The following is a 27,779-nucleotide window of genomic DNA, read 5'->3' on the forward strand; positions in this document are numbered from 1 at the left end:
TGAGGCAGAGGCAGACTTGGAAGCAAAACACAAATCCCAGAAGGAAGAAGAGGAAAATATGAAGAAAATGCTTAGTAACAAAGTTTAATGCTGTTTGGTACTACTGGTATTGCTAGCTAGGGATGATGGGGGAGGTAGTCCAAAAACAGCTGGAGACCCAAGTTGGGGAAACTTGGTATAAGATATTGAATTGGAATCTCAGACATAAGTACTGATAAATTTTTAAGGATGACCAGTTTTATATATAACAGTTGATTACAGATAAGAAAGTAGCCTTAGATATAATGGAAATATCAGACAGACTGGTTGAGAAATTTAACAAGGATCCATTTTGTGGATAACAGTTGGGGATGGATAAAAGGTGTGGGGAGGAGAGAGAACTTAAAAGATTGAATAATGGAAGGGGGTACTATTTCTAATATACTTACTGTTGATTCTTGTGATTTTCCATACTTTATCTTGTCCAGACTGCTTGCTCAACTCAAATTTAAATGGTTCGGCATTAGGATGAATATCCTTGTCTAAGGCTCCAAAGATGACCTTCACATCTTTCGCATCTTCACAGACAGATGAAACCGCTTGATAAAGAGAGGGGGCGTTGTCGTTAACATCTTCCAAAGTAATCTGCAGTGTCCCTGTCCCTGTTGCAGGAGGGCTACCTATGGAAAAAGTAGCAGAGTTTTGTGAATTGGACATTTATGTACACTGTACAGTAGTACCTTGGTTTACAAACATAATCTGTTCTGGAAGTCTGTTCTTAAACCAAAGCATTCTTAAACGAAGTGCTTTCCCATAGCAGCGGGGGACTCAATTTACAAACGGAACATACTCAACAGGAAGGGAAACATGTTCTTATTCCAAGGCAAAGTTCACAAACCAAAACACCCACTTCCGGGTCTGCAGTGTTCTTAATCCAAGTTATTCATAAACTAAGCTGTTCTTAAACCAAGGCACCACTGTACTGCATGATCAAGACATCCATCAGCCAATGCTATACATTTTAAATGCTGTGTTTCCTTCTGGTGAGCATTGGCCTGTCTATATGCACGCACTATTTTCATCCCCACTGTATTCTACCATTGGCAACTATAATCATCATCATCATCAAATCAGTAAATATAAGAGAAATGAAAAAAGCCATATTGTGGGTAAGCCTTACACAGAGCACTAATAGTGCAATCTTACGCATGTTTGCTCAAACTGTGAAGTCAATGGGGTTTAATCACAGGTAAGCATGCAATTAAGGGCAATTTCAAACTAAAAGTAATTGCATAATTCCTGGAACTGACCTTAGATTAGCCTTACTTGGAGGCTCCAATGACTATGTTTGTGGTTAGGTACCTTGCCAACAGCTTTTTGAAAACCAAAGTACACTGTGCCACCTGGATCATCTCTAACTATATGCTTGTTGACATTCTCAAAGAATGCTGATAGCTTAGTGAGGCAGGACTTGCCCTTGTAGAAGCCATGCTGACTCAGCTTCAACAAGGCTTATTCTTCTATAAGCTTGGTTATTTTATCGTTAACAATATTTCCCACCAGTTTTCCAGGGGCAGACATTTCTGGGACAGAAATGCCCTTGCTGCTGACATCTTGCTCTCTCCCAGTCTTTTTCTTCACTCTCCCTCCCAGGGAACCTGCATCAGACACACCAACAGGTGCCTTAAAAAATTGCTGGTGATAATACATTCCTGTTTTCTCCAGTGTGAGCCTATCCACCCCACCCAGCTCTTTATTGGAGTGGAACTTGAAGCTTTCAGAGGGCCTGGGATGCGACTGTCTTGGTAGCTGTTGACATCCACCTACACCCACAGCAAGATTGTTTCTTCTCAGTTTTGTTTAGAGAGATAAGAACAGCAGCAAAACAGTGGAGAAAGAGCTCCTTCTATTGAAGCGTGTGTGTGTGGAGAGAGAGAGAAAGGGAGAGAGAGAGAGAGAGAGAGAGAGAGAGAGAGAGAGAGAGAGAGAGAGAGAGAGAGAACAGGTTTCATGCATCTGACAGCCAATGCACTTTACACCTATGCTGGAAGTAACCAGACACAGAGGTTGAGAGGGTAGTTTATACACCATGTGGTCAGTGCAATCTGTCACTCAGTGTCTGAAACATATCCCCTGGAGGTACTGTGAGAACCATATAGACACTTGTCTTCTGGGAGGAGAAGTAAGACCAGCACCTCATTCTACTTAGGCCAACAAAGGGCTGACAGGTGTTAATAACTTTCCATCAGTTTCCAAAGTTGATCCAAGGGCCTTATATAAAGGTGAAAAGTGTGATTTCTCATTACTAGTCACTTTTGCCACACGCACGCTCTTTTGAAACAACTGCTTTCAAAAGTAAACACATGTACTTGCATGTATCTTCTATGTGCTCTTGGAATATTTTCTCCACTTCAATAAAAATAATACAAATTGCAAAGCATTCACACAGTATTGGGGGTGGGGAGCAAGTGCAACGGGCTGTTGATTCCTTTGTGCAACAGACTGGAAATGTGGGTGGGGAGGGCAAGCACAGGCAGTCCTTTCAGTTTCATCTTATAACTGTCTCCATGCCGTCCATGGTTCACATAATTCTTTTTCCATGTGATACATAGGTACATATGTGAATGGAGAATGAAATGACTTCTCTGTGCCGTCACCAAGACAAAACATTCTCAAACAGTAAGGGATCCTCACATCTCTCAGCCACAAATGATCATATAAATCCAGAAGACACAGACACAGTTCTGGGGTACTATTAGTGCACTGTTAGTGCATTGAATCCATCAAACATGCTGCTTGGTTGCTCTGGTGTGGTGTAGTGGTTAAGAGCGGTGGACTCGTAATCTGGGGAATCGGGTTCACATCTCCGCTCCTCCACATGCAGCTGCTGGGTGACCTTGGGCTAGTCACACTTCCCTGAAGTCTCTCAGCCCCACTCACCTCACAGAGTGTTTGTTGTGGGGGAGGAAGGGAAAGGAGAATGCTAGCTGCTTTGAGACTTCTTCGGGTAGTGATAAAGCGGGATATCAGATTCAAACTCTTCTTCTTCTCTGAAACAGTGGTTACTGTTGTCCTTTGGGATTGGGAGGGTTAAAGTACAGAGACCAACAGTAGTTTGATCCAGAGCTAATAGTGGACAGAGCCACCTGCTGATTGGTTGTAAGTATGAAGGCAGGCAGGTGGGGGCTGGATGAGGAGAACAACACAATGTCTGCCACATCTGAATGCCCCCTGAGTCCCAAAGTCCCAAGAACCCTGCTGGAGAAACAGCCATGCCTACAAAATGGCTCCTGACAAGTTTGGCAGGAAAGGGGGGAAATAATGCCTTCTTTCTTTAGATCTCAAGAAATCACTAACTGTAATAAAATATTAGTTGTTAGGATGATAAATTATCCCAAGGATGACACCTCATCTGTTACAGATACATACATGCATAACAAAGGCAGAATTGTCAGAATTCAAGACTCTCTCATCACAAGGAGTAAAGGGTTGAATTCCTTTTAATGAAAAAGAAATTATTTCTCCCCCTTAGTGCTGGACTAATTGAATTTTCAAAAAGGCTCCTATACACCCCCCTTTTTTGTTCTTGATATATTATTAAGCCACGTCAGAGGAGAATGGATGAAAAAACAGGCATTTGAATATTTGAAATATGATCATAAAAGACAGTCTTTCATGCACTTAATTAAAACACTATCTTTAATTCAGTGTATATTATTTCCACTGGGCTGATACTATTTTCTGCTATGCCCTCTTTTTTATCTTATATTAACTAATGTTGTATTCTTTTTTAAAATTTAGAACCCAATAGCATTACAAATCTGGCCCTGTTTCTCCATCTGCAGATACCATTTTCATTTGCTCTATCTTGTTTACATGTCATCTTCACCCCCTAAATGTTTTAAGGATCCCTCGGCTAATATGTACAATACAAGGAGCAGAAAATTGCCTCTTGTGTGCTCTGGTGACTTATCATCCATGTGTATTATTTATAACCAATTACATGAAAAACACCAGAATTCCAAAAGGAAAACAAGCAAATGTCAAGGTCATAAACTGTAACTGGTTAGCAACTTTGCAGCAAGAAATACATCAAAAGACAAGCTAGAGATAAATAGACACATCCAGGGCTGAATTAACCACTAAGTTAACTATACTATAGTCTCATTATTCGTTCTATTGCAGTTATAAAAGTGTATTTAGGAATTACCTAAATAGCTTTTCTATAGCTATTCTGCCTGGCCTTCAATTTGAATTAGCCTGATCTTTTATTCCCTTTCCCTTTTCTTTTCTATGAAGAAACCCTTCTGGGACCCCACATTTAAACTCTTCCCTGGTCTCCTTGCTGTCCCTAGTAGGAACAACTTGGCCAGTTAGCCCTGGTGATCATTTGATGTTTATGGATTGGGGTTTCCTCCCCCAAAAATGACCCCTGAATTTTTGATTTTTATTGACATTGATGCTGCATTTATGTTGTATTTTATGCTGTTTTTAAGTCACATTTTAATCAATGTTTTATATTTGATGTTAGCTGCCCTGAGCCCAGTTTTTAAACCGGGAAGGGTGGGGTATAAATAAAAAATTATTTAATAATAATAATAATAATAATAATAATAATAATAATAATGTTAAATATATACAGTATATGAGACAGTTGGATCAAGTCAACAAAGAGAAGGAATTATCAATAGCAAGTTTGACATCTTCGTAAGGATGACAGAACACTTTTGTAATAACAGTACTTAGGACTATCAGTCAATTAAAAAAAAGTCTTAATCATCTAACCAATTAAATCTGCATAAATTGGCATCTTTAAAGAAAAATTGCTTGAAATGTGTGGTGCATGTTTACTCCACTGTGGCTGGATTAACAGTGCAATCCTATACATAACTGCTCAGAAGTAAGGATGCAGATGCATTTGCCATCTAACTTGCAGTTCCTAAAACAGGATGTGAAATGAAATGCAGATATCCTTTGAAATGAAGACTTCTTGGAATTTTTCACTGCAGTTTGCCAACCCAAAGAGGCTGCATTAAAGTCGATGTGTTTGAAACAGAGATGGTGCGAGGTTTGAAAATATGTGTGTGTGTTTGGCGGGGGGGGCGGGGCGGGAAGTGTGCAGAATTTTTTTTATATGAGCAATATATTTGGAGAAATGGCTTGCAAAAATGCATATATTAGGGAATGTGCATACAAAATTGTGCATATGAGGACACATGTGCATTTTCATGCATATGAATTTTCAAGATCTTTTTAATGCAAACTGATACAGAAATGCGCTTTAGATTGCAAAAACGAGCAATTACTCAGAAGTAAGTCATACTGAGTTCAATGACACTTGCTTCCAACTAAGTGTGTACAGGATTGCAGCCTAAGCTGTTTGCATTTAGGTCCTCTGAAATCAATATTTACACTGATTAACTTAAGTCCCATTGATTTCAGTGGCACTTAGAGTGCAGTTAAGTTAGTCCGACTCCAGCCCATTTTATTTTTATATGGTGACAGAATGTTAAAAAAAATGCTTCCTTCCTGCTTTTCCCATGTGAAAGGGAACACCTCTTTTAAGATGTCATCTGCAATATTTTAAGTACTCAAATTAAAAAAATAAATTGTTATTTAATCAGCTCCTTGAATTATTGGGGTCACCTTTTTAATTAATCAAAAAGTTTCTTAGCACTTAAATGCTGCACCCCACCACCACCAATATGTGTGTTTTGTACAATGCTACAATGTTGTTGGATGCTATAAATGCTCCACGTAAATAATAAACAAATTTCCAGTCATTTATACCCCACTTTCAATCGGGGGGGGGGACTAGCAAAAAAGTTAGCAGGATGTAAAGTAAAGTAAATTTTTGACACCAACAACCAGAAAATATAACACTGCAATAAAATACCAGCCTCCCTGAGTGTTTTTGCCTGCCTGGAATGTGCCCCTGAACTCTTAACAATGCCTCTTGCTTGCTTGGATACAGGATAAAAAGGGGTGTTAGAGTGTATGTAGAAACTAGCCTACCATACAAAGCTAAAGTGTCACATCCGTTCCTTTGCCCACTTTTGCCTCTCGCTCCACCCACCACTGGTCTCTGGCCCTCAGAAAGTCAAATGTGGCTCACCAACTTGGAGAATGACCAGAGATGCTTCTACAGATGATCTCGGGGTCCTTATCCTAGACAGCTATTTTGAGCAATTCCGCTCAACACAGTAGCAAACTAGCTTAACAATAGGTCTATTTACATGTTAAACTGAACACAGGTACAAGTTGTCTTGACACAGGTACAAGTGTTCGTGTGAAAGGATGTGCACTTGCCGATTTGTACGGTTCACCTGCTGTGTGCTGGTACAGTTGCTTTACGTTCATTGGAAGTCATATGAATAAGTGTACAAGCGTACAGCTCACAGACCATATACTCATTGAATGGAATGTGTGACACACACATGTACCCCCAGTGTGAAATGGTGTGTAGTGATTGATTTCTCCAGCTTATCTACTGTATACACTGAATGTTGCATTTGAATTACTGTATGAGCGTACAGCTCAACTATTTAGGCTCATTCACATGTTATGTTAATCACAGGTATAAGCTGTCTCTAAAGTGGTACAGGTGTTTGCATGCAACTATTGTGTACATGGGTACACAGACTACACTTGTTGAATAATACATTTGACTGACTTTACAAGTGTACAGCTCAACTGTTCGTGCTCATGGATACACAGGCTGAACACTCATTAAATGCAATGTGCAGACACCCATTTTGTGTACACAGATTGTACATGTGTAGAATGTAATCTGTGGTCATAGGACAACCAAGAAACAAAATGTTAAAATGACAGTAAAAATGTGTGCAATTAATAAGAACACAGTAGAGTCAAAAGCAGCCATTTGTGAATACAGAGAGACAGTATTATTAATGAGATTGAATATTTTTGATTAGATCAGGGGGTAGCTTCAAACTGCTAGTTCTTTGTGTCTGGCAATACCATAGAACATTTATCTAAATCCCTTTTCTATGAGAATTTCTTATCGGTGGCAATTAGGAGAAAGGAACTTTAAAGGAACTTTAATCAGAATTTCTAAATTATTCTGGAAGCCCTTCTTAGAGACAAAGTTATTGTCATCTCACAGAAGGGGGAAAAGAAAGAAAGAACCATGCTAATGAATTGTATTAACAGAACACTTCTTAAAGCTGTGGTATAGCTGGAAGTGAACATAATCTTAAGAAGTATAAGCGGCTGATCTCACTCTCGCAAAATTGCTAGTAATGGGAGGGGGAGGGAACAGTAAGCAAGTCTAAGGGGACAATTATCTTCTCTGGAAAGCTTGCAGACATTTTGCAAAGTACAGGGTAGATGGATCGCAGAGATGGGGGGGTTATTTTTTTCTGGAAACCACCCAGGGCCCACATGCCAGTGATGGTTGGGACCAGTGGCTAAAGTGGGTGGACATCAGAGGTTGATTTAGGGCAGGGAGACTGGTTCCCTCGCACTGGGCACTGAGCTGAGGAGGGTGGCGTGCCACAGGGTGTCATAATTATGGCATTGTGCACATACAGAACAGAAGGTGAGAAGTGGGGGGTGGGGGTGGGGACTGAATTTTGGGCTCACACAGGGCGCCACTGAAATTTGAAAGACCAAAGTCTACGCTTGCTGACATTTAGACAAACAAATAGCATTTTCAGAGTTCAAGGACTTTGCAGGCCAGGCAGGAACACTAAAGAATGATCTGAAACAAGGGTGGTGATGAGTGCAGCTCCAGTGGGTGCGTGGCCTGGAGAGAGCCCAGAGCGCCAGAAAGAGACACATGGAGGTCCATGTTCAGCCTTCAGGTTCCCAAGATGCCTTGTCAGTACTAGTGCCAAGCTATTTTGCACCCCAGGCAAGGCTAGCTATTTGCATCCCCAATGTTTTTCTAACTTCAATTTTCAAAAACAGATGTCTCATAGAAATGATAAAGTTCTTCAAAAGTATCAGGAATTTATAATATGTAACAAAAATTAATCTGTATAAAGCTATGCCCCTCAAAGGTCAGTACTGCACCCCTCTGAGGTTTCCGCCCAAGGCGACTGCCTCGCCGACCTAATGAGAGCAACGTCCCTGTGTAAGGTCACAGGGTATGGCCTGAAGGTACACAAGGCCACCACATTGTTAAAGCTAAGCATGTCTTCTTATGGCCTGGATAGGTGACTTCCTGGAGACCACATCTATGCCACTTTCTGTTCCAAGATGGAACAAAGGCATGCTATAGTTATAAGATAATGAAGAAGTATAATAACATCACTCACAACTTTATTTGGGGGTGGTTTTGTTCCAACCCAATGAAGGAGGAAGTCTCATGTTGCTTTCCTCCAAGAGTGGGAGGGCATTTGCTCTTCACCATGTGGCTTGTTTTGGCTAACTGGCATGGGGTAGAAGGTTAGCCCCTCTTCTGACTCATCCTCCTTCTTTGTAGTGATATCTTGCCCTCCTACCCTTGTGTAGTGGGGGCTTATCCAGATGCCATTCACAGTTAAGTAGGAATTTGGGGGGAGAAGCCTGATTGGCTTTTGATAAATTCTATTTTCATCCCACCTATATTCAAAAATTGTTGTGCTTCAGTGCAGTTCCAGATTACTTTCACATTGTGAGCTGCTCTGCCCCCATTCTGAAACCTCACACTATCCCTGATTGAAACCCATCAACTTTAATGAAGTCCCCAGAAGTGGCTATTGGCTTGACAAGTCATTCCATCCTCCTCCATCTGAGGAGGTATTTCCTGGTTCAAATCCAGGGGTGGTTCACCTGTGGATTTGTTGCATCTAGTTGTTTTTGGACTCTGGCTCTCTTCATCTCTGAGCATTGGCCATGCTGGCTGCGGCCTATAGGAGTTGGAGTCTACTAACATATGAAGGGCTATAGCTTCCTAGCACCTGAACCAGGTATTGAAGCCATCCAAAGCATGGGTAGGCAAACTAAGGCCTGGGGGCCGGATCTGGTCCAATTGCCTTCTGAATCCGGCCCACGGACAGTCCGGGAATCAGCATGTTTTTACATGAGTAGAATGTGTCCTTTTATTTAAAACGCATCTCTGGGTTATTTGTGGTGTTTTTACATGAGTAGAATGAGTGCTTTTATTTAAAATGCATCTCTGGGTTATTTGTGGGGCATAGGAATTCATTCTTTCTCTCTCTCCAAAGTATAGTCCGGCCTCCCACAAGGTCTGAGGGACAGTGGACCGGCTCCCTGCTGAAAAAGTTTCCAAAGGAACTGATCGGCTATGAGTACAAGACAAACAAATAGGGAGCTCTGTTGTTCAACACAGAAGAATGAACTCATGTGACTCATGGCCACAGCATGTTGTGAAATAATTAGACCAATCATGGAGGACAGGTCTGCCAATAGTTATTATGCACACACTAGCTAAGAGTGGCCTTGCAGACACTGCTGGGCTACAACTTCCCTAATACCAGATGACTGATCATGCTAACTAAGGCTGAGGGGAGATGGAGTTCAGCAACATCAAGAGCACACCAGGTTATACACCCCTGATTTAATTAGAGGTCTTATTGTATTGTTATGCAGTGTTCTTTTCCCCCTGTCGCTTATATTTTTTAAGTAAAATGAATAGGGAAAAGGAGAGGGAAGAAATTGGTGGGATTGCTGCTCTGGAAGATCTTAAAACCACAGGCATGAACATCACCACAAGACAATGAGCCAACGTTTAACAGGTGCGCAAGTGTTAATCAGTCCTCGGTCTTCCAATCTTCTTGACTTGTCCGCCTTACTAGTTGATTTCACTTCATGTGATCCTGTTAATATCTCTGCACTTGACTTAAAATCAATCATTTTTGTGCATCTTCAGCTGATACAAAATGCTCCAATTTAAATGCATTCCTCTCACTTTTGGAAGCAGATCCATAATGCAGAGCTGAATCTCAGTGTCTCCCCAGCCCACTCCATCCTCCCTAACATATATTTCACTCAACAATTCATAAAAAAACAAACTGCCCTTTAAAACTACAATCACTCATATATTTCAATAATGTGTTCAGTTTCTACATTTGAGTAATTATACTTCAAAAAGCAAAGCTCTTATCAAATAGCTACTAACGTGCGCCATCCATCTTAAAACCAGTTTGCTGCAAATTAATTTTTCTCTTTCCCCAAACCTGCAGCTCATAGTGACTAATTTCAACGATATTTTCTCTGCAATTCATATTTTGCTAAAACTTAAAATGACAAGTAAAGGCTGAGCATTCCATTTATTTTCCCTCTTCAATTAATAGAGCAATTAAAATAAAGGGTGTAAATGCAGCTTAATTGGGTTGCCATGGCCACTAATTGCCTGATTTCTTTCCAAATAGTGTGTTTTAGGTGGAATCAATCTGCAGTAATTTAATTTCAGGCATCATGATGTATATAAACAGGTTACGGCAGATGGAAAGACAACTCCTAACTGAATTATTAGGCAGCACTTTTTAGTTATTTTCCTTGCATCTTCCTCATATCACCTGTCATTTTCTCTGCATCAAACATGGAGACTGGAAATGAAGATTCACAGAGCTCCAGGAGGGTAATTAAGCTCACCTCTATTTGTTTATCTGCAGCATAGATAGATAGATGATGATAGATAGATAGATAGATAGATAGATAGATGATAGATGATAGATGATAGATTAGATAGCATTATCTTCTTAGCTGATCTCTGACCATCCAGAAGGTAAGGTGAAGAAGCCAATTCATGTTCTCCTTTGTAGGCATGAGAGAGTGGGCTTCCATGTCAGTTTAAATAGCCCCCCCCCCATGCAAGTCCAAGGCATACAGCAATGTGAGGAACCTTTTTCAGTCTGAGGGCCACATTCTCTTTTGAACAACATTCTGGGGGCCACATGCCACTAGTGGGTGGGCCAGAGGTAGAAGTGACAGAGCAAAATTGTACAGTAGGCTGATTTCTACGCACACTCACACAGCCCTCTATGCCCCTCCATCCCGACAAGCAAGGGGCAGTATCAGAATTCAAGGGAACATTCCAGCCAGGCAAACGCATGTGAGAAGGGTGTAGGGTGGGGCTGGTGAGAGGTATGGCCTAGGGAGAGTTCTGAGAGCCAGCTGTGGAGTCCTGGATAGCCACATTTGGCCCCCAGGCCTGAGGCTCTCTAACCCTGTCATAAACCAAATAGCCCCCAATGCTGTGGTCAATGGGAAAGTGTGTGCCTGTGTATTCTCTGCAAATGGAGACTTAGACAAGCCCACAAATGTTATTAGCCTGCTGGCAGGGCAGGGACAGAAAGCTCTGCCCTTTCAACAGTAGCCCTTTGTACTTTTCTAATGCATGTTTTCTTCACACCCACTTGCACAGAATTCCTAGTCGCCTATGGCTACCATAGGTGCTTAAATGCAAACCCACTTTAGTGCAGCCACACTCTGCACAGATGTAACAGAGAAGGGTTGTAGCTCAGTGGTAGAGCATGTGCTTTGCATGCAGAAGGTCCCTGGTCTCAGGCATCCCCAGGTAGGACTGGGAGAATCCCTTGAGTCTGAGACCCTGGAGAGCTGCTGCTGTGGATGATACAGAGCTGGATAGACCAGAAGTCCAACACTCGGTCCTATGTTCTTATTCCCCCAGCCCACATTGGTAAATTGGGAAGTTTGCACAACTTTTCTCCTCTTTAAACAAGCCTTCAGTTGATTTATCATATGAGTTCTAGTCAATTCGTCTTATCAGTGACATTTGCATATATTTGCAAATGGGTAAGCATACTTCTGGAGTAAGATGCATAGCATCTTTGTTTGCGGATGATGCATGTGTGTGTCACAGCACGCATCATCTTGGAAGAGGCATTCCATCCTGTGTGACAGAAAGTGGGGGTGGATGGGGAGAGAATACCTGCAGTGTGACAAATAACTTGCAAAAAAAGAAATAAATATAAATCTGCTGCCTGGTAACTTCAAACACATGTTAAGTAAACTAAAAACCTTTAACTGATAAACTGCTTCAGCAGTGTGAAATTTGAAATCTTATTTAAGTTCAAAGCAATACCTTTAAAAAAATAATACACAAAAGGAAGAAGGGTCATAGCTCAGTGGTGGAACATTTGCTTTGCATGCATAAGGTCCTTAGAATCCACAGGCAGGGCTGGAAAACTAACCCCTACATGAAATCTGGAGGGCTGTTCCCAGTCAGTGTGCAGACAACACTAACCTAGATGAACCAATGACTTAATTCAATATGACAGAATCCTATATTCCTCTGATATTTTGCTTTTCTGTCATGTATCTATCTATCTATCTATCTATCTATCTATCTATCTATCTATCTATCATCTATCTATCTATCTATCTATCTATCTATCTATCTATCTATCTATTATCTGTCATCTATCTATCTATCTATCTATCTATCTATCTATCTATCTATCTATCATCTATCTATCTATCTATCTATCTATCTATCTATCTATCTATCTATCTATCATCTATCTATCTATCATCTATCTATCTATCTATCTATCATCTATCTATCTATCTATCTATCTATCTATCTATCTATCTATCTATCTATCTATCTATCTATCATCTATCTCTCTATCATCTATCTATCATCTATCTATCTATCTATCTATCATTTATCTATCTATCTATCATCTATCTATCATCTAACTATCATCTAACTATCTATCTATCACCTGCAGTTGTGCTCAGGCTGCAATCTTATGGTTCCCAGGAGGACATGCCTGGGTCAGTAGGATCTTGTCCTTCATAGATGGAGTAGTTTGTCCCCCTTGCATCTGTGGTGTCCCTGCTCCACTTTCAGTGCACTGATGATGAAGAGGACAAAATGAGGCATGTCTGGGGCACACCAGGGCAGATCAGTGGAGGTTTTTGATTTGCTAGTTCCAAACATGCCACCAGAATGGAGGGGGGGAGAGAAGTATGGCAATTTTGTAGGGAGGGGGAAATCATAAAATCATCTTGGGGACTGAAAAAATAAAGAAAGGCCACCACTGCCTTCACCTTGGTGATGGCCACTAACTTGGATGATTTTAACAGAAGATTAGACAAATTCATGAGGGATAAGGCTATCAGTGGCTATGAGCCACGATGACTAGGGACTCAGCTACACTTGTCGATTATATCATTATAAGTGTGTTATAAACATGTGACATCAGATAGCGCTATAGAGAAGTGATCTGTCATGAATAGAATTTTTCATTAAGAGCTTTTATAGCTTTTCTCTATAGCATTTTAAAAAATCCAGCTTAGGTTCTACTTCCTTTGTTGGCAGCCGTATGCCTCTGAATACCAATTGCTGGAAAACACAGGAGGGGAGAGTGCTCAGGTCCTGCTTGCAGGTTTCCCACAGGAATCTGGTTGGACACTGTGAAAACAGGATGCTGGACTAGATGGGCCAATGGCCCCATCCAACTGGGCTCTTTTTTGTTCAAACACCTCCCCATCTTTGTGTTTCTCTGCCTGTATATACCGTATTGGCTTGAATATAAGCCAAACTTTTTCTCCAAATTCCGCCCATGAAAAGTTAAAGTGCGGCTTAAATTCGCAACCTTACAAAAATTGGCTTTTACGATATTGCTGCTGAAACAGACCTATGGTAAAACAGAACAGGTGTGAGTGCCTACAGAATTATAAGGGAGCGGCTTATATTTGAGTATTGCCTTTTTCTCTTTCCCCTCCTTGAATTTTAAAGGTGTGGTTTATAGTCGGGCCAATACGGTAATCTCCAAAGCACAATATATGTAAGTATATCTAACAGTGGCGTAGCGTGGGTTGTCAGCACCCGAGGCAAGGCAAGTAATTTGCGCCCCCTAACCCCTAACCTGCCGCTGCTGCCAGCTTCTTCTTGCTGCTGCCTGGGCTGGGGTATTTAAGGTAAGGTAGCCACGGCGGCGGTGGCGGGTCCGTGTCAGGTGATCTGAGGTGAGTTGCCACTGGCGCTGCCGCCCAAACGACGCCACTTGCCCGGAGGAGGAGGAGGGCAGAGAGGCGAGGAAAATGCAACATGGCCCAGTGGCTGCAGCAGCAGCAGCGGCGGCGGCAGCAGTGGGGCTGTGAGGAGGGGCTGCCTGGCGCGCCCTCAGCGGCCCTGACGCGCGGGGACCCTGGCGAGTGCTGAGAGCCGCTGCCTGCCAGATGCCTTCAGCCCAGACGCGCGCACAGCTCGTCGGTTCCGCGAGACATGGGGCTCTGCTACAGCCTGCGCCTGAGGCTCTTCGGCGACTCCGGAGGCGGCGAGCCCCCCCCCAGATGTTGCGCCCAGTGCACCCCCACGCTACGTCACTGATATCTAAGGCTGTCCATAGCAACCATGGATTTCCTTTGATGTTTTCTGCTGCTACAGCTCCCACCAACAAGGAAGCAAATCACTTTTAAGCACACGTGAATATGTATTGAAATTTGTTTTCTCTCAGTAGCCTGAAACCTCTAATGCTTTCTGAGTGTTGCCTTTGGCTGTTCCATTTTCAATCCACTTCCAGATTAAACATGGTTTGATCCACTTTAATGTGCTAACTCTGCTTCGTGGAAGTTCCTTCAGAATTTAATTTCTCTCTTAATAGATTAGAGCTTCTGTGTCCACATAAGCCTTTAATAAAAAAAGGGGGAGATAAGAGTACATACACTACAGATAGTGCCTTGACCTTTACAGAAAGCAAGAGACTACAAAGCAAATTAGGACATTCATTGAGGAGAGGGTTATAAAAGGGAGATCCCATCCACAGAAAAGGTCACATTTTATTATCTATGAAATTAAATACTGTGCTCCATCAACTATTCAATAGCAAAGATTTTTCCAATAAGAGTTTAAGGAAGCAAGTCTGTGCACACTTACCCAGGAGTAAGTCCCATTAGACTCAGTGGAGCTCAGTTCTGGCAACATAAGAAGAGCCCGCCTCACAAGGACCAACAAGATACTTCTGGGAAGCCCACAAGCAGGACATAAAGATAACAGCCCTCTTCCACTCACATCCCCCAACAACTAGCTTAGTGTATACTTAGTGTACACTTGCTTACATTACATTGTGTTTGCCCCTTTACTTTACTTAGTTTGAAGCAATCTTTTTGGAGCCCCACATAATCTGTCTTTGTTTTCATCACCCAGAACTGATTGGTGTCCCCAGCAAACTTAGCCATCTCCCTGATCACCTCTTGATTCCAAATGTTCTAAGAGTGAGCTGAAAATTCCTCCCAGTTGACTTATTTCCAGGATTTTTTGCATTTCATGATTAGTAAGGTTGTATTTCAGCTGACTGAAGATATTTAGTTAATACAAATAATAATGCTCTCTCTCTCTCTCTCTCTCTCTCTCTCCCCCTCTCTCTCTCGTCACTATCCAAGTAGATAGTTCTACCTGCACAAGACATTTTACCTGCACAATGGAACTTCACTACCCTCTCTTCTCATGCTCTATAAATCTTCTCTGGAGGGTTGGAGGAACCACTGGGACAGGTTGACATGTCACACGGTCAGAGGTTAGAGTGGGAAAGTTCCATTGTGCAGCTAAAACTTTTTGCACGAGGGAAATTATTTACCGTATTTTTCGCTCCATAAGGCACACCTGATGATAAGGCACACCTAGTTTCTAGAGGGGGGATTTAAGGGGAAATATTATTTAAAGGGAGCACTGAGCAGAGCCTGTATGCATCCCAGGCTCTGCTCAGCGCTCCCTTTACAGAGCCGAGTGGAGTGTGTGTGTGGCTCTTGGGGGCTTTTCCCTGAGGAGGGAGAAGGGACTGGCTGGCTGCGTCAGTCCCTTCTCCCACCTCGTAGAAAAGCCCGCAGGAGCTGCATGCTCTTTAAAGGGTGCGTGGCTCCTGTGGGCTTTTCTAGGAGGTGGAAGAAAGCACTGTTGCGGCCAGTCAGTCCCTTCTCTCTCCTGGGGAAAAGCCTGCAAGAGCCGCATGGAGCTTGTGTGCGGCTCTTGGGGGCTTTTCCTGCCTGCCTCCCCCCTGCATTCGCTCCATGACACACACACACATTTTCCCTTGCTTTTTAGGAGGGAAAAAGTGTGTCTTATGGAGCAAAAATACAGTAGTTGGATACAGCCTGATAATAATAATGATGACGACGATTATGATGATCAACACAACTAACTGCAATTTTAGAATCTCCTTGAGGCAACACTTATGGGACTGATTTTGGGAGAGTGGCTGTGGAAGTTGTCATTATGACCTCTTGCCCTTCAAATTTTACCACTATACCACTGCCTAGCAGGACTCACAGTCAGGGAGTTTTCTTAGTCCCACTATCTGAAACTCTTTCATTTCTGAATTTGAACTCAGGGCATTCCACATGTTGAAAACGAGCTCTGCCATTAAGTCACGGGTCCTCCCCAGAGGGAATGGGTCTATCTATTAGTTTCAGTTTCTCTCAGTTTCTCACTGTTCCTAGCTTAAGTTCAGTTCTCGAAATTTCCACATTGATTTAGAAAAAGAAAGCTCTTCTTGAAAATTAAGCAGCTAAATACACAAGTTTGTATGGCATGTTGACTAACACAATGCATTTCTATGCACACATTACCCTAGTATGTGCATTTTTGCACACAATACTTTGCTGGAGAACTGCATTGAAAAATTTGGAGAAGCAAGGATTTCAAAGGGTGGCTGTGTTTTAGTTTGCATGTTGTTTCAGAAAGTCTGAATTAGGTAGGTTCATGTTTGAATGTGACCTGGATCTAATCTCCCTCCCATCCCAACTTCCTAGTAATATTGAAAGGACAAAAAGATCGGTATGTTAGCACTGACATTTATTGATGCTACTGCTCTCCCAGAGACAGCAAAGTATTTCCATTTGATACTCTTTCAGTTAATTTAACCTTCTCTGAAAGATCTAGGAATCATTTCATACTTGCTTTGGATTATTCAAGCACCAGCCTACATGCATTATGTAGCTCATTGGGAACATAATAATCTTGAGAAAATTAAGCATTAGTGTTGGTTGGCTAGGAAAATTATGGAGGAATAATTTCATTGCATTCGTGCCTTAAGTTTGGTCACAGAATAACAGAGATCAACAATATTCCTTCAAGGAACCAAACCCAGTGGAGGGAATTGACCTAAGCTAATGCTAAAGCGCACCATCACAAATCTTGAGCTAGTCACTTAGTGAACCCTGAACAGGACCATCAGCTTGCAGCTGGTTTCCGTGAACTGTAGGTTAAGCTATCCTGCTATTAATAGTCAATATGGCACTAGCTGCAGCTTGAGCTCAAGCAGCTGAACATTGGATCATCCATTCATCACAGTGTTTTTTAAGTTACTGACTTGCACACAGTCAGTAAAACTGTGGAAATGTGTGGTCCTTCAAGTTCTCTGTGAAGGAGAACAGTGAAGGCACTGATGTGCAATTCTCAGAAGCCAAAAAGGCTCTGGATGGAATTGCGGATCTAATTGTACACATAACAGGAGCCCTGCTAGATGGGACCCAAGATCCACTTTGGTTTGGCTCCCCCGCCCCGAAAAAGACCACATGGCACTATGTGTACTTACTTAGATGTATCAAAGTGAGGCATTATTAAAGCAGATTCATAGCATACACTCAGCGGCAAGGAAGGAGCCAAATGTAGCCCAGGAGCCCTTACAAGGTGAAGGATGGGCAGCTATAATGCTGGTCCAGGGGCATGGTTCACATATCCCAGATTAGTAACGTGAGTTTCAGGGCTGCACAGAATCTGTGCAGTTGTTTCAGCAAGTTCCCCAGCCTACCTGGCGAGCTTTTAAGGAGTGGCAGAGAATGTCCACTTACTCATGTGAATTCATTGGAACACCTGGACTAAAGTTGGGCGCTATGTCTAGAGGGATGCATCTCCTTTGAAGGCTGTCTTTCTGCTGTAGCCAAGAGGTGGGGAACATTAGACCTGTGGCCAAATGGAGCTCACCACATCTGTCCGACTCCCAGAACCCAACCCAGGACTCCAGCCCTTTTCTACATACTCCTTGAGTGTCTTTGCCCAGCTATGATTGAGTCCTTGAACTCAGATAATGCCTCTTGCTAGTCAGCAAGGAGGACAGAGACAGGTGTGTGGGCTAGAGCATGGGCAGAAACTAGCCCACTCTAAAAGGTTAACACTGGCATTTCCAACACCATCCACTTTTGCTCTGCGCCCTACCCACAGGTGGCATGTGGCTGCTGGCAGGTCATCCAGAAGTGAATGCAGCCTTGGGTCTGAACAGGGTTCCCCCTCCCTGCTGTAGCCATTGCTCCAAGTGTTTGAACATTCATCTCCTCTAATACCAGCTTCCTACACATTGCTTTGCAAACAGCAACTTATGGTTCTAATCACATTACAGCTAACACAAACACTCGACAAAAGATGCATTATCCAAAACCAACAAATGCGGAATGCGGAATAATTTCAATAGCATTTTTTTTAAAAAAAAATGTCTCCCACAGAAATGGCTCTGCGAGAGACGTACATTCATGAATATCCGAGTAAATCACCATGGCAAAGGGGACCTTCTTCCTGCTCTCCGTTTTGCATTTTAAAGCCATATTCTTGTCAAAACCTTGCAAATGTTCCCTTGTACTGACTCGTGCAATATGAAAAAGATGGTAAAATTACCCTCTTAAAAAGAGCATTTCACAATTCATCGCTGCAGCTAAAAACCAGCTGCATCCCCGAGAAGTGTTAAGCATATTAGCTTTTCTAACATTACACACAAAGCCCTTATTTATTTTGTGCCTTTCAGCTGTGCAGGAAAAGGCAGCATCTCTCCCTCCCATCTCAGGCTTTAATGTGCGACAAAAGTAACTTGCAATGAGTTTTCATAAAATCCTTCCAATTTAGATTATGTGCGACAGAAGGAACCTTAATCCACAAAATATGTTTAAAATATTGCATTTTAACAAGGGGTTTTTAATTGTCTTTTCAATGTAATTGCTATTATACGTTAAATGGGATAGTCTCTGGTGTGTCAAGCTAGTTATTGGAACTGTGGTGCTAGGGGCTTGATATCATTTCTTTTTTTTGGGGGGGGGGGAATTAAATCTGTTAATGCTAATATATCCAACCTCCTGAGGACTGGGCTGTAGACCTTTATTTTCTTCAAGAAATACATCCTCACAATGGGGATGGTCCTTTCTAACAGAGTCAAAGCTGAAAAGCAATCTCTCAAATGACAATCTTTTTGAGAACATTTCTGAGATTTTTCTTTTGCTGGATCCACTGGAAAAAGAAGACGGCCACTTTGCAAATGTATAATAGATGGATGAATGAAGAGGAGAGGCATTGGTTGCTTGTATGTGAATGGATGTGCATGAATGGATATGTAAACATGGGAAACTATCTCATACCAAATCAGACCGTTAGTCCATCTAGCTCAGTACTGTTTACAGCAGGGGTGGGGGGCCTTGGACCTCCAAGATGTTGCTGAACTACAACTCCCATCAGCCCCAGCAAGCATGGTCAATGACCACCAATGATGCTTTTGTTGAGCTGCTGCAGTCATTTAATTTGAAAGCTTCCCAATGGGGCACCTAGTTGGCCACTGTGAGAACAGGATGCTAGACTAGATGGGCCACTGGCCTGATTCAACAGAGCTGTTCTTAATGATTCTTAAGGAAAATGTGACATACAATGAATGGGATGAAAACCAACCACTTTCTTCTTTCATCAATTGCCATTACTCACCATTATCTATTGCCAGTAAGTGTGCAGTGTACACATTGTTGATAACAAATGGTGATTCACGATCAAGGACACCCCTGGTGCGAATTGTACCATTCGTAGGGTCAATTTCCAACCATTCAGCTGGATCTTTGTTAATGGAGTACCTAGGGGGGAGGAAAAAACCCAATAATCAGCTGTGAATTGAGTTCAATTAATACAGAACTTATCTTGAGCACAGGCACCATGGGGCTTAATTTAGAGGCTTCATACTTTGAATTGCAGTTCCCAGTTTCACAAAGCAAGGAGAAAAAAATGCATACCACTCCAGCTGTTTATCAGATACCTTTCTGAAATGTGCAATCACCACTGACCATATAAGAATTTGAGTTTACAAGAAAATGACACAGGCAACCCCCATTACCTAGCCATTAAGCAAGGCAGAAATTAAAGATCAGTCAATGGGCACTTAATGAGGGATGTGATGTGGCAAAAAAGTCACAAGAATGAAGTCAAGTGAGGGTCAGTTCAGACACAAATTGTGATCTTGTATGACATGTGGACAATCCATCTATCCATCAAACAGACATCTATTGTCTAGAATGGGGAAGTTATACATATCAAGGGCTGGGAGCATTAATGATGGACGTGTGCCACATGACACTTGTACTGTTTGCATTAAAGGGCATCTGTGCCCCTTGTTACCTGCCATTTTTGACATTGTTTTGTATAATTTCACACACTTGTCTGTCTCTCATTGTCATCATAACTCGCTTATTTCCATAATGTGGAAGACTAATTGCTGAGAGGTCTGTGTTGATGGAAAGATGGTCTGTAGCATGAAAATAGTTCTTTTAGGCTCTACTTGAGTACAATGGGGTCATTGGAAGCTGCATTACACTGTGCCAGACCATTGGTCCATCTACACCAGGGTTTCCCAAACTTGGGTCTCCAGCTGTTTTTGGACTACAACTCCCATCGTCTCTAGCTAGCAGGACCAGTGATCAGGGATGATGGGAACTGTAGTCCAAAGACAGCTGGAGACCCAAGTTTGGGAAACCCAGATCTACACTGAATGGCAGCAGTTCTCCAGGCTTCTAAGCTAGGGTTTCTCTACTTGAAGATGCTGGAAAGTGATGTGGGACTTTCTGGATGCAAAGTAGATGCTCTCCCACTGAGCTATGGCCATTCCTGGAGCCTTTGGTCCACAAAGAAAATCCCAACCAGTTACCAAATTGCTGCAAACATGAAGCACCTATTGATTGAATGAAAGTTGGCTGGGTGGTTTGGAATATGCATATAGTCCACAGGTGGAACTGTTAATCCTTTCCTCAGAGATTCCTCCTCTACTACACAACCACAGCCATACACTTTGCATTCACTGGGTTCCTGACACCAGCCTTAAATGTCCAAATTTTGATCTTTCTGTATTAAACAAAAGAAATGAAACCACTGGCTCAATATGCCAGATACAATCTGGAGTCCCCACTTGTCATCCCAGGAGAAAGTTTATATTTCTGGAATAAGTTGGCATCTTCCAGATATTGTTTTTTTATATACCGTATTTTTTGCTCTATAAGACTCACTTTTTCCCTCCTAAAAAGTAAGGGAGGATGTGTGTGCGTCTTATGGAGGGAATGCAGGCTGCACAGCTATTCCAGAAGCCAGAACAGCAAGAGGGGTTGCTGCTTTCACTGCGCAGTGATCCCTCTTGCTATTGTGGCTTCTGAGATTCAGAATGTTTTTTTTCTTGTTTTCTTCCTCCAAAAACTAGGTGCGTCTTGTGGTCTGGTGTGTCTTATAGAGCAAAAAATACAGTACATATATAAAAAGGTAATACCAAAATGATTATGTGTGTGTTAGTGTGTGCACATACACACATAAACACAAGACATAAAAATACTATGTTAAGTTGCATATGCACCATGAATTAGGGGTAGGGGTCTGGATTCTGATGCCTGCCTCTCCCCATGGGACACACTGACAGGTTGCCAGGTTCATCCAATTGTCAGTCACATGACATCAATCAGGTGAAGCATTTCCTTTTGCAGACCAGCTGGATTTCAAACCTTATGGGTAAAGGCAGCCAGGTTCTGTAGGAAAGAAGTCCCTTTGCCTACGTAATTTGATTTCTTCAAGCTATGCAGGCAAAGGAAGCTTTGTCTTTCGCAGCTGTTTCCCTTTGCAGGGAAATCAAGCTGAATTCAAGGGGAAATGTTCCTCTGCAGACCAGCTTGAACTCAAGCTGAAAGAGCCCTGAAGCTAATCTAAGGCTAAAATAAATGTGTTGCAATTTACTGTATTTATTTACAAACATTCACAAACTGTATATACATTCACAAACTGTACTCTCATTTTTTTTAAAAAAACAAAACAAAACAAAAACAAAAACAATGTGGTGTATAAGACACCCACTCTGGGAACTGTGGCTTTGTGGGGGAATAGGGACCACCTAACAAGAGCAGTGTGGTGTAGTAGTTAGAGTGCCTGAAAGTGAACTGGGAGACTAGGGTTTGTATCCCCATACACTTATGAAACTCATTGGGGCAGTCATTGCCCCCAGCCTAACCTACTTTGCAGGGCTGTTGTGGGAATGAACTGAGATGGGGACAACCATGTATGCCACCTTGAGCTCTTTGGAAGAAAGGCAGGATATATTCATTTATTTTGTAAAATACATACACCGCTTGATTTTTTTAAAAAAACACACAAAATGGTGAACCTTACTTACAGATGACATAAGCAAATAAATACACTTTCAGCACCCGTATTTCAAGTAATATTTGGAAGAAACCATGATTGTTCAAAGCAGAGTAACAGCGCTCTTAATGTAGGGTGCAAACCGGGTATAACCTGGGCCTCGACATCAATGCAACTGGAACATTATAGGCACAATATTTATGGTTGGTGAACAAAGGCACAGTAGTTCTGATGCCATCAAGACTGTGTCATCTATAGCAACCCTACCCAGTCTGTTAACATCTCATTGCTACAAATGAGGCTGTTGTTATTGGCATCCCAGGAACAAGTTGGCCCCATTGGGAAAGGGCAAAGAACACGACAGATGCAGCCGCTAATGTATAGTGAATGATACAGTCCATCAACTCTGCCTATACTTCTGGGTTAATAACCATTTAAAGAGTTTATCTCCCATGAAAACGAGTTATTAGAATAATAACAATGTTCTTAATTAATGCATATTATTCCTTTGTTCCTTAAAAAAATAAAACAAGAGATAGCGCTGAAATGAGAAAGAAAGGAATCAAAACAGAAAAAGGCTAGGTGAATCAAGTCCCAGGCAGAAAATGCTCAATTAACCCTAAAACAATTTGATAAAAAAAAATAAAAATCAGCACCTCAAGTTTATGACATCTGAGGAACAAGAGGTTCTAACAGATCACAATACATTTCCCAGCTGTTCCGCAAAGGTTTGCACTTCAAAGCTGAAGCACGTAAGGCACAATTTGGCAGAGCATACTGTTGTTATTATATTTAAAAAATAAATAAATACCAGAAATATTACCTATTGTAAGTGAATAATGCTGCTTAACTAAGACAACTGTTCTTTGTTGGTTTATTTTTTATAAATGTAAATCAGAGTTCCGCTAGTGAAACAATGCGAAGAGAAGGGCTCATGGTAGAGAAAATCACATAAAATAATGAAACTGGGACTAAAACAACAATCCCCCCCCCCACAGACATGCAGATGCCCCACTTCACATTCCTGTGTTTCATAATGTACATACAGTGGTACCTCAGGTTACATATGCTTCAGGTTACATACGCTTCAGGTTACAGACTCCGCTAACCCAGAAATAGTGCTTCAGGTTAAGAACTTTGCTTCAGGATGAGAACAGAAATCGTGCTCCGGTGGTGCGCTGGCAGCAGAAGGCCCCATTAGCTAAAGTGGTGCTTCAGGTTAGGAAAAGTTTCAGGTTAAGTATGGAGCTGCGGAAAGAATTAAGTACTTAACCTGAGGTACCACTGTATCTAGCTTCCTCTGACAGCAACAGAATACCCTGCAGGGCTTACATGTAATAGGCAGCAACTTTGGAGGCAAGAACTACATGAAAATCTTGCTCAGCATAACTCGTTTAGCAGGAGACAAACAACACAAGGCCACTTTTTTGGGTGGGGGAGGGGAATCAGGATGCCCTTTGGGGGGTTTCCAGGAGTGGGTCCTCAAATAGAGGTGGTTGGGTGGTTAAACCTGTCAACTTCTTAGTTTCTTTCTGAGTTTCTCATTACCAACCATAGGTTCAGTTCTTGACATTTCCACAAGTTTGGGACTCCCTTTTTAAACAACAAAAAAGGCCTCATGAGAATTCATCAGTGTGATTTCCTCCCTACTTAGCACATTCTGCGTGCAATTTTGCCCAATAAACTCATTTTTTGCAAAGCGCTTCCCCCTAATCCAATCCATTTTTACATGTTGCTTTCATCAATATATGCATCTTTATGTAAGGTTTGTGCTAGTCTACAAATCTTTTTTTACACATATTTTGTCTGGAGAATGGCATTGCAAAATTCAGGGAAGTGTGAATTTTAAAGGGTGGCTGTATTTTGGTTCTCATAAACTACAAGCTGAGCTGAATTTCCCCTTCCTCTGGGCAAGTTATGCTGCTTTCAGGACCACTTCTTGTGACATATTTTGTACAGGGATCCAGATGCCTGCCTACAAAATTCACACTTAATATGTGAAGCGCCAAAAATGCACATGCATGTACAGTGTGGCTTTCCACTCACGAAGTATAGCTTTAAAAAGAGCCCTGCTGGATCAGACCAATGTCTCATGATCCAGCATCCTGGATGTCTCTTGGAAGCATAAAAGCAGGGCCTGGGTACATTCACATTCTCCCCACTCGTGATTCCCAGCACTGGTACTCAGAGGCATATTGCCTCTGACAGTGGATGTAGAACACAAGACAAGCTTTGGATCAGACCAATGACCCATCTAGTCCAGCATCTTGTTTGCACAGTGGTCAGCTAGATTCCTGTGGGAAGCCTGCAAACTGGGCAAGAGCACAACAGCACTCTGCCCAACTGTGATTCCCAACAACTGATATCTGAGTCACAATGCATCTAACAGTGAAGGTAGAACCTATAGCCATCGTAGCTAGTAGCTCCTACTCTGGCTGGTACCTTTGCACCTCACTGACCTCCCTTTCCTCCTCACCTGTACAGCTACCTGCCTGCCAGGAAACTAGGGTAGTGGCCTTGCCCCATCAAGCAAGCTGCTTCTGATGTATGCTTTGCAATGTGCTTTCCGCTCTCAGATATAGAACGTATAATGAGAAACAGCCCTTGACCTCAGTTCCCTGTCCATAAAACAGCAATAACATGTTTCCACCCGAGGGGGTTTCTGCAAATGCTAGCAAAAAGCCCTGTGAACAGTAAACGTGTTGCATTAATGCTGCATAATAATTTCAGTACCCCTTGGAAAAGGGGGAGAGCAGTGTACATATCCCCCTCTTCCTTGCTGTTGATGGAAAGGTACCTCTTTTATTGTAATATAGTTGCTCACACTATCACCACGGACTTCTGTACCACCTGTCACTGCTATCTTGTTTAATCTTCTTTGTGTGATTGAACAGGGGCTCTGTCAATCTCTTGCGGTTTCTTATTAAAGTTTAAGGCACCTTTATGCAACAACAAAGAATAAAAGTTCTTAATCAAGAGTAGGCAGGATGCATTTCAGATGGTTATTTACAACCAGTGTCTCAGAGTAGAATTATTGCTTTTTGAAGAAAATAGCCTTAAAAATATGAACAGTTTTTATTTAAATTCTATTGACAGGAATATTTATAGACTTCCAACTCATATCTAGATCTAGAAAGGTGGTATACAATGAAATAATTAAAATATCATAAAGTTAGGGAGGAAAACATAAAGTGCACAACAAATGACTGGCATTGAATAAAAAAATAATTCTCTCAAAATGCTAGGCTAAAGAGATAAATTTTCTGCAGGTGATGAACTACCAGGATGGTCGGTACCTGCTTGATTTCAATAGGAACAGTCATCCAAATGAGTGGTGCCACCATGCTATAAGCCCTGGTTCATGTATGAACCAAATGAGCATGAAATGATTGTGGGGCAATAAAGAGGGCTTCTCCAAATGATCACAGTGATCTACTTATTAGGTTTGTTAAGTTTATATATTCCTTGCACTGCAAAAAAAAAACCAAACTGTTAAAAAATTTGCAACCAGAGTGAAAGTACAATAATAAAAAAATCACAGAAAAATGTTAAAAATGTAAGCCATAATACAGTATCTTAAAAGGGATCATCCTCATCAGAACCACTAGTGCCAACCTAGGATGAACATAAATACAGGGCAAACAGCCATCGTTGGTGCTGCCCAGATGGATGGAAGTAATATATATTATCATCCAAATGAAGTCCTGGCTCAAAATTTCATAGCTGCACTATTCTTGGTATGAGCATGTTTGTGAAGGTTTAAGATACAGTTCTGGGTATGTCTTGTGTTTCATCAGATGCTGCTTGCGCCCCAATAATAACAACTAGCTTTGCTCATTACAAGTCAGAAATAAATCATCATGGCAACCAAAGCCATTTCTGCTTGCTGGCAGAGGATGCAAACTGTTTAAAAGGCCATATCCACAAGGCTGTTTGCCATCTACACTTCATGGAAGTTGCTGAGACCTCGGTCATATGGGCAGATGATGCTTTGCTCCAAGCAGGAACAATAAGAACACCGAAATCTAATCAGTACCATCACATGTGCCAGCGACATAGACTAGGAATGTTCAGAGCCAGCAGCAGTGTAGTCATAAAGAGGTTTGTGGGAAGGAGGATAGGTGTCTTGGCTCATTCTCCTATGACATGCTGGCTGAAGAAGGCAGATCTGGGAAGCTGCCAATCAATGGTCTTAGCACTTGGAGTCAATGGAAAACGATAGCAAAAATGAAGCATAAATGAGTTCCACCAGCAACACAACAGGGCAGGTGCCAAATCAGTGCTGATAAACCATGGGGCATGGCCATGTCTTCCTGCTGAGAACATTATTTGATTCCTACAATCAGTCAGTCAGGAAAACCTTCCAGTAATATATTTGGAAGTGTTTGCTTATAGAATGTGACAATTTTCAAAAAATCAACAATAACTTTGCTGGATCAAAGGTTCATTAGTGGCCAGTCAGATTTTCCTATCCTTTCTTCACATGCCTCCATCAGAATGTAAGAGTCCTTCTGGATCAGGCCAATGACCAGCATCCTGTTCTCACAGTGGCCAAACTGTGGGAACCAAGAAGCAGAACTTGAGCATAAGAGCATGCTCCCCTCCTGTGGTTTCCAGAGACTGGTATCTGGAAACTTTACTGCTTCTGACTTTGGAAACAGAGCACTGCCATCATGGCTAGTCACCATCAATAGCTTTCAAAGCTATCCAAGTTGGTGGCCCTCATTGCCTTTTGTGGGAGCAAGTTCCATAGTTAAACTATGCAGTGCATGATTTTTTTAAAAAAAGCACATGATCTTTGGTGTAATCGTGTCTCCCTATATTTTGAAATCACTTAGAAGTTGCTTCTTCACAGTTTCTTCTGAGTTTTTCCACTTCATTTACTGATATAATTCAGCATCAACAGTAGCAGCAGTAACATTCACTTCTTGAGCAGGGTGGGTAGATTATTGACTGCAAGATAGCAACACTCAAATCCATAAAGATAGCATTTAATCCAATTCTGCCTTGCAGTTTCTTGAACAGATCCAATGACTTACATGTGATCTTCTACCATGTGTTCCTTATTCATTATGTTTACTGCTAGACAGAGGATGTGTTGAGTCAATAAAGGTGACACAATACAAAATTTTTAGTTTCGGTAGACAAAACATGGGAGCTGCTGATAAGGCATGCATTATAACTTTGTTATCTTGAAGCCCACTGCTACTAAACAACTCCATGTAAAAGCAGTAAAATATAAGGAGGGGCCTTTGCAAATGTTGCCTTTCAGAAGTGTTGCCTGCAATGTCATCCTGTTGCTATTTTTAGAAAGACACACCAAATCAAGGAAATAAAGGGACTACACACAGCTACTTTCCCTTTTGCTTGTGCCCCTCCCCTTCCTGCTTTATATCAAAGCCAGACATTTGCAGTCTCTTCTTTTTGTGTGTATCCAATTCAACAAGCTCAGCATAACAGGCCATCATTCAAATGTGAGTGTTTGGACAGACATCAGTAGCTGACC

General features: G+C 41.8%; 1 protein-coding gene across 2 annotated transcripts in view; it reads right to left on the minus strand.

Moving 5' to 3' along the window:
* The window catches only part of CDH13 (cadherin 13), a 657,553-nt gene that overhangs the window by 18,484 nt on the left and 611,290 nt on the right, over positions 1-27,779 (minus strand). For both annotated transcript variants that reach the window (XM_081924041.1, XM_081924042.1), the window contains exons 11-12: positions 19,598-19,740; positions 429-659 (exon numbers count right to left, since the gene is read on the minus strand). In XM_081924041.1, the coding sequence (XP_081780167.1) occupies positions 429-659; positions 19,598-19,740 (374 nt within the window). The remainder of the gene's footprint in view (positions 1-428; positions 660-19,597; positions 19,741-27,779) is intronic.

Source organism: Podarcis melisellensis (genome assembly GCF_964234715.1).
Source record: "Podarcis melisellensis genome assembly, chromosome: 8".
In the NCBI taxonomy this organism is placed as follows: Eukaryota; Metazoa; Chordata; class Lepidosauria; order Squamata; family Lacertidae; genus Podarcis; species Podarcis melisellensis.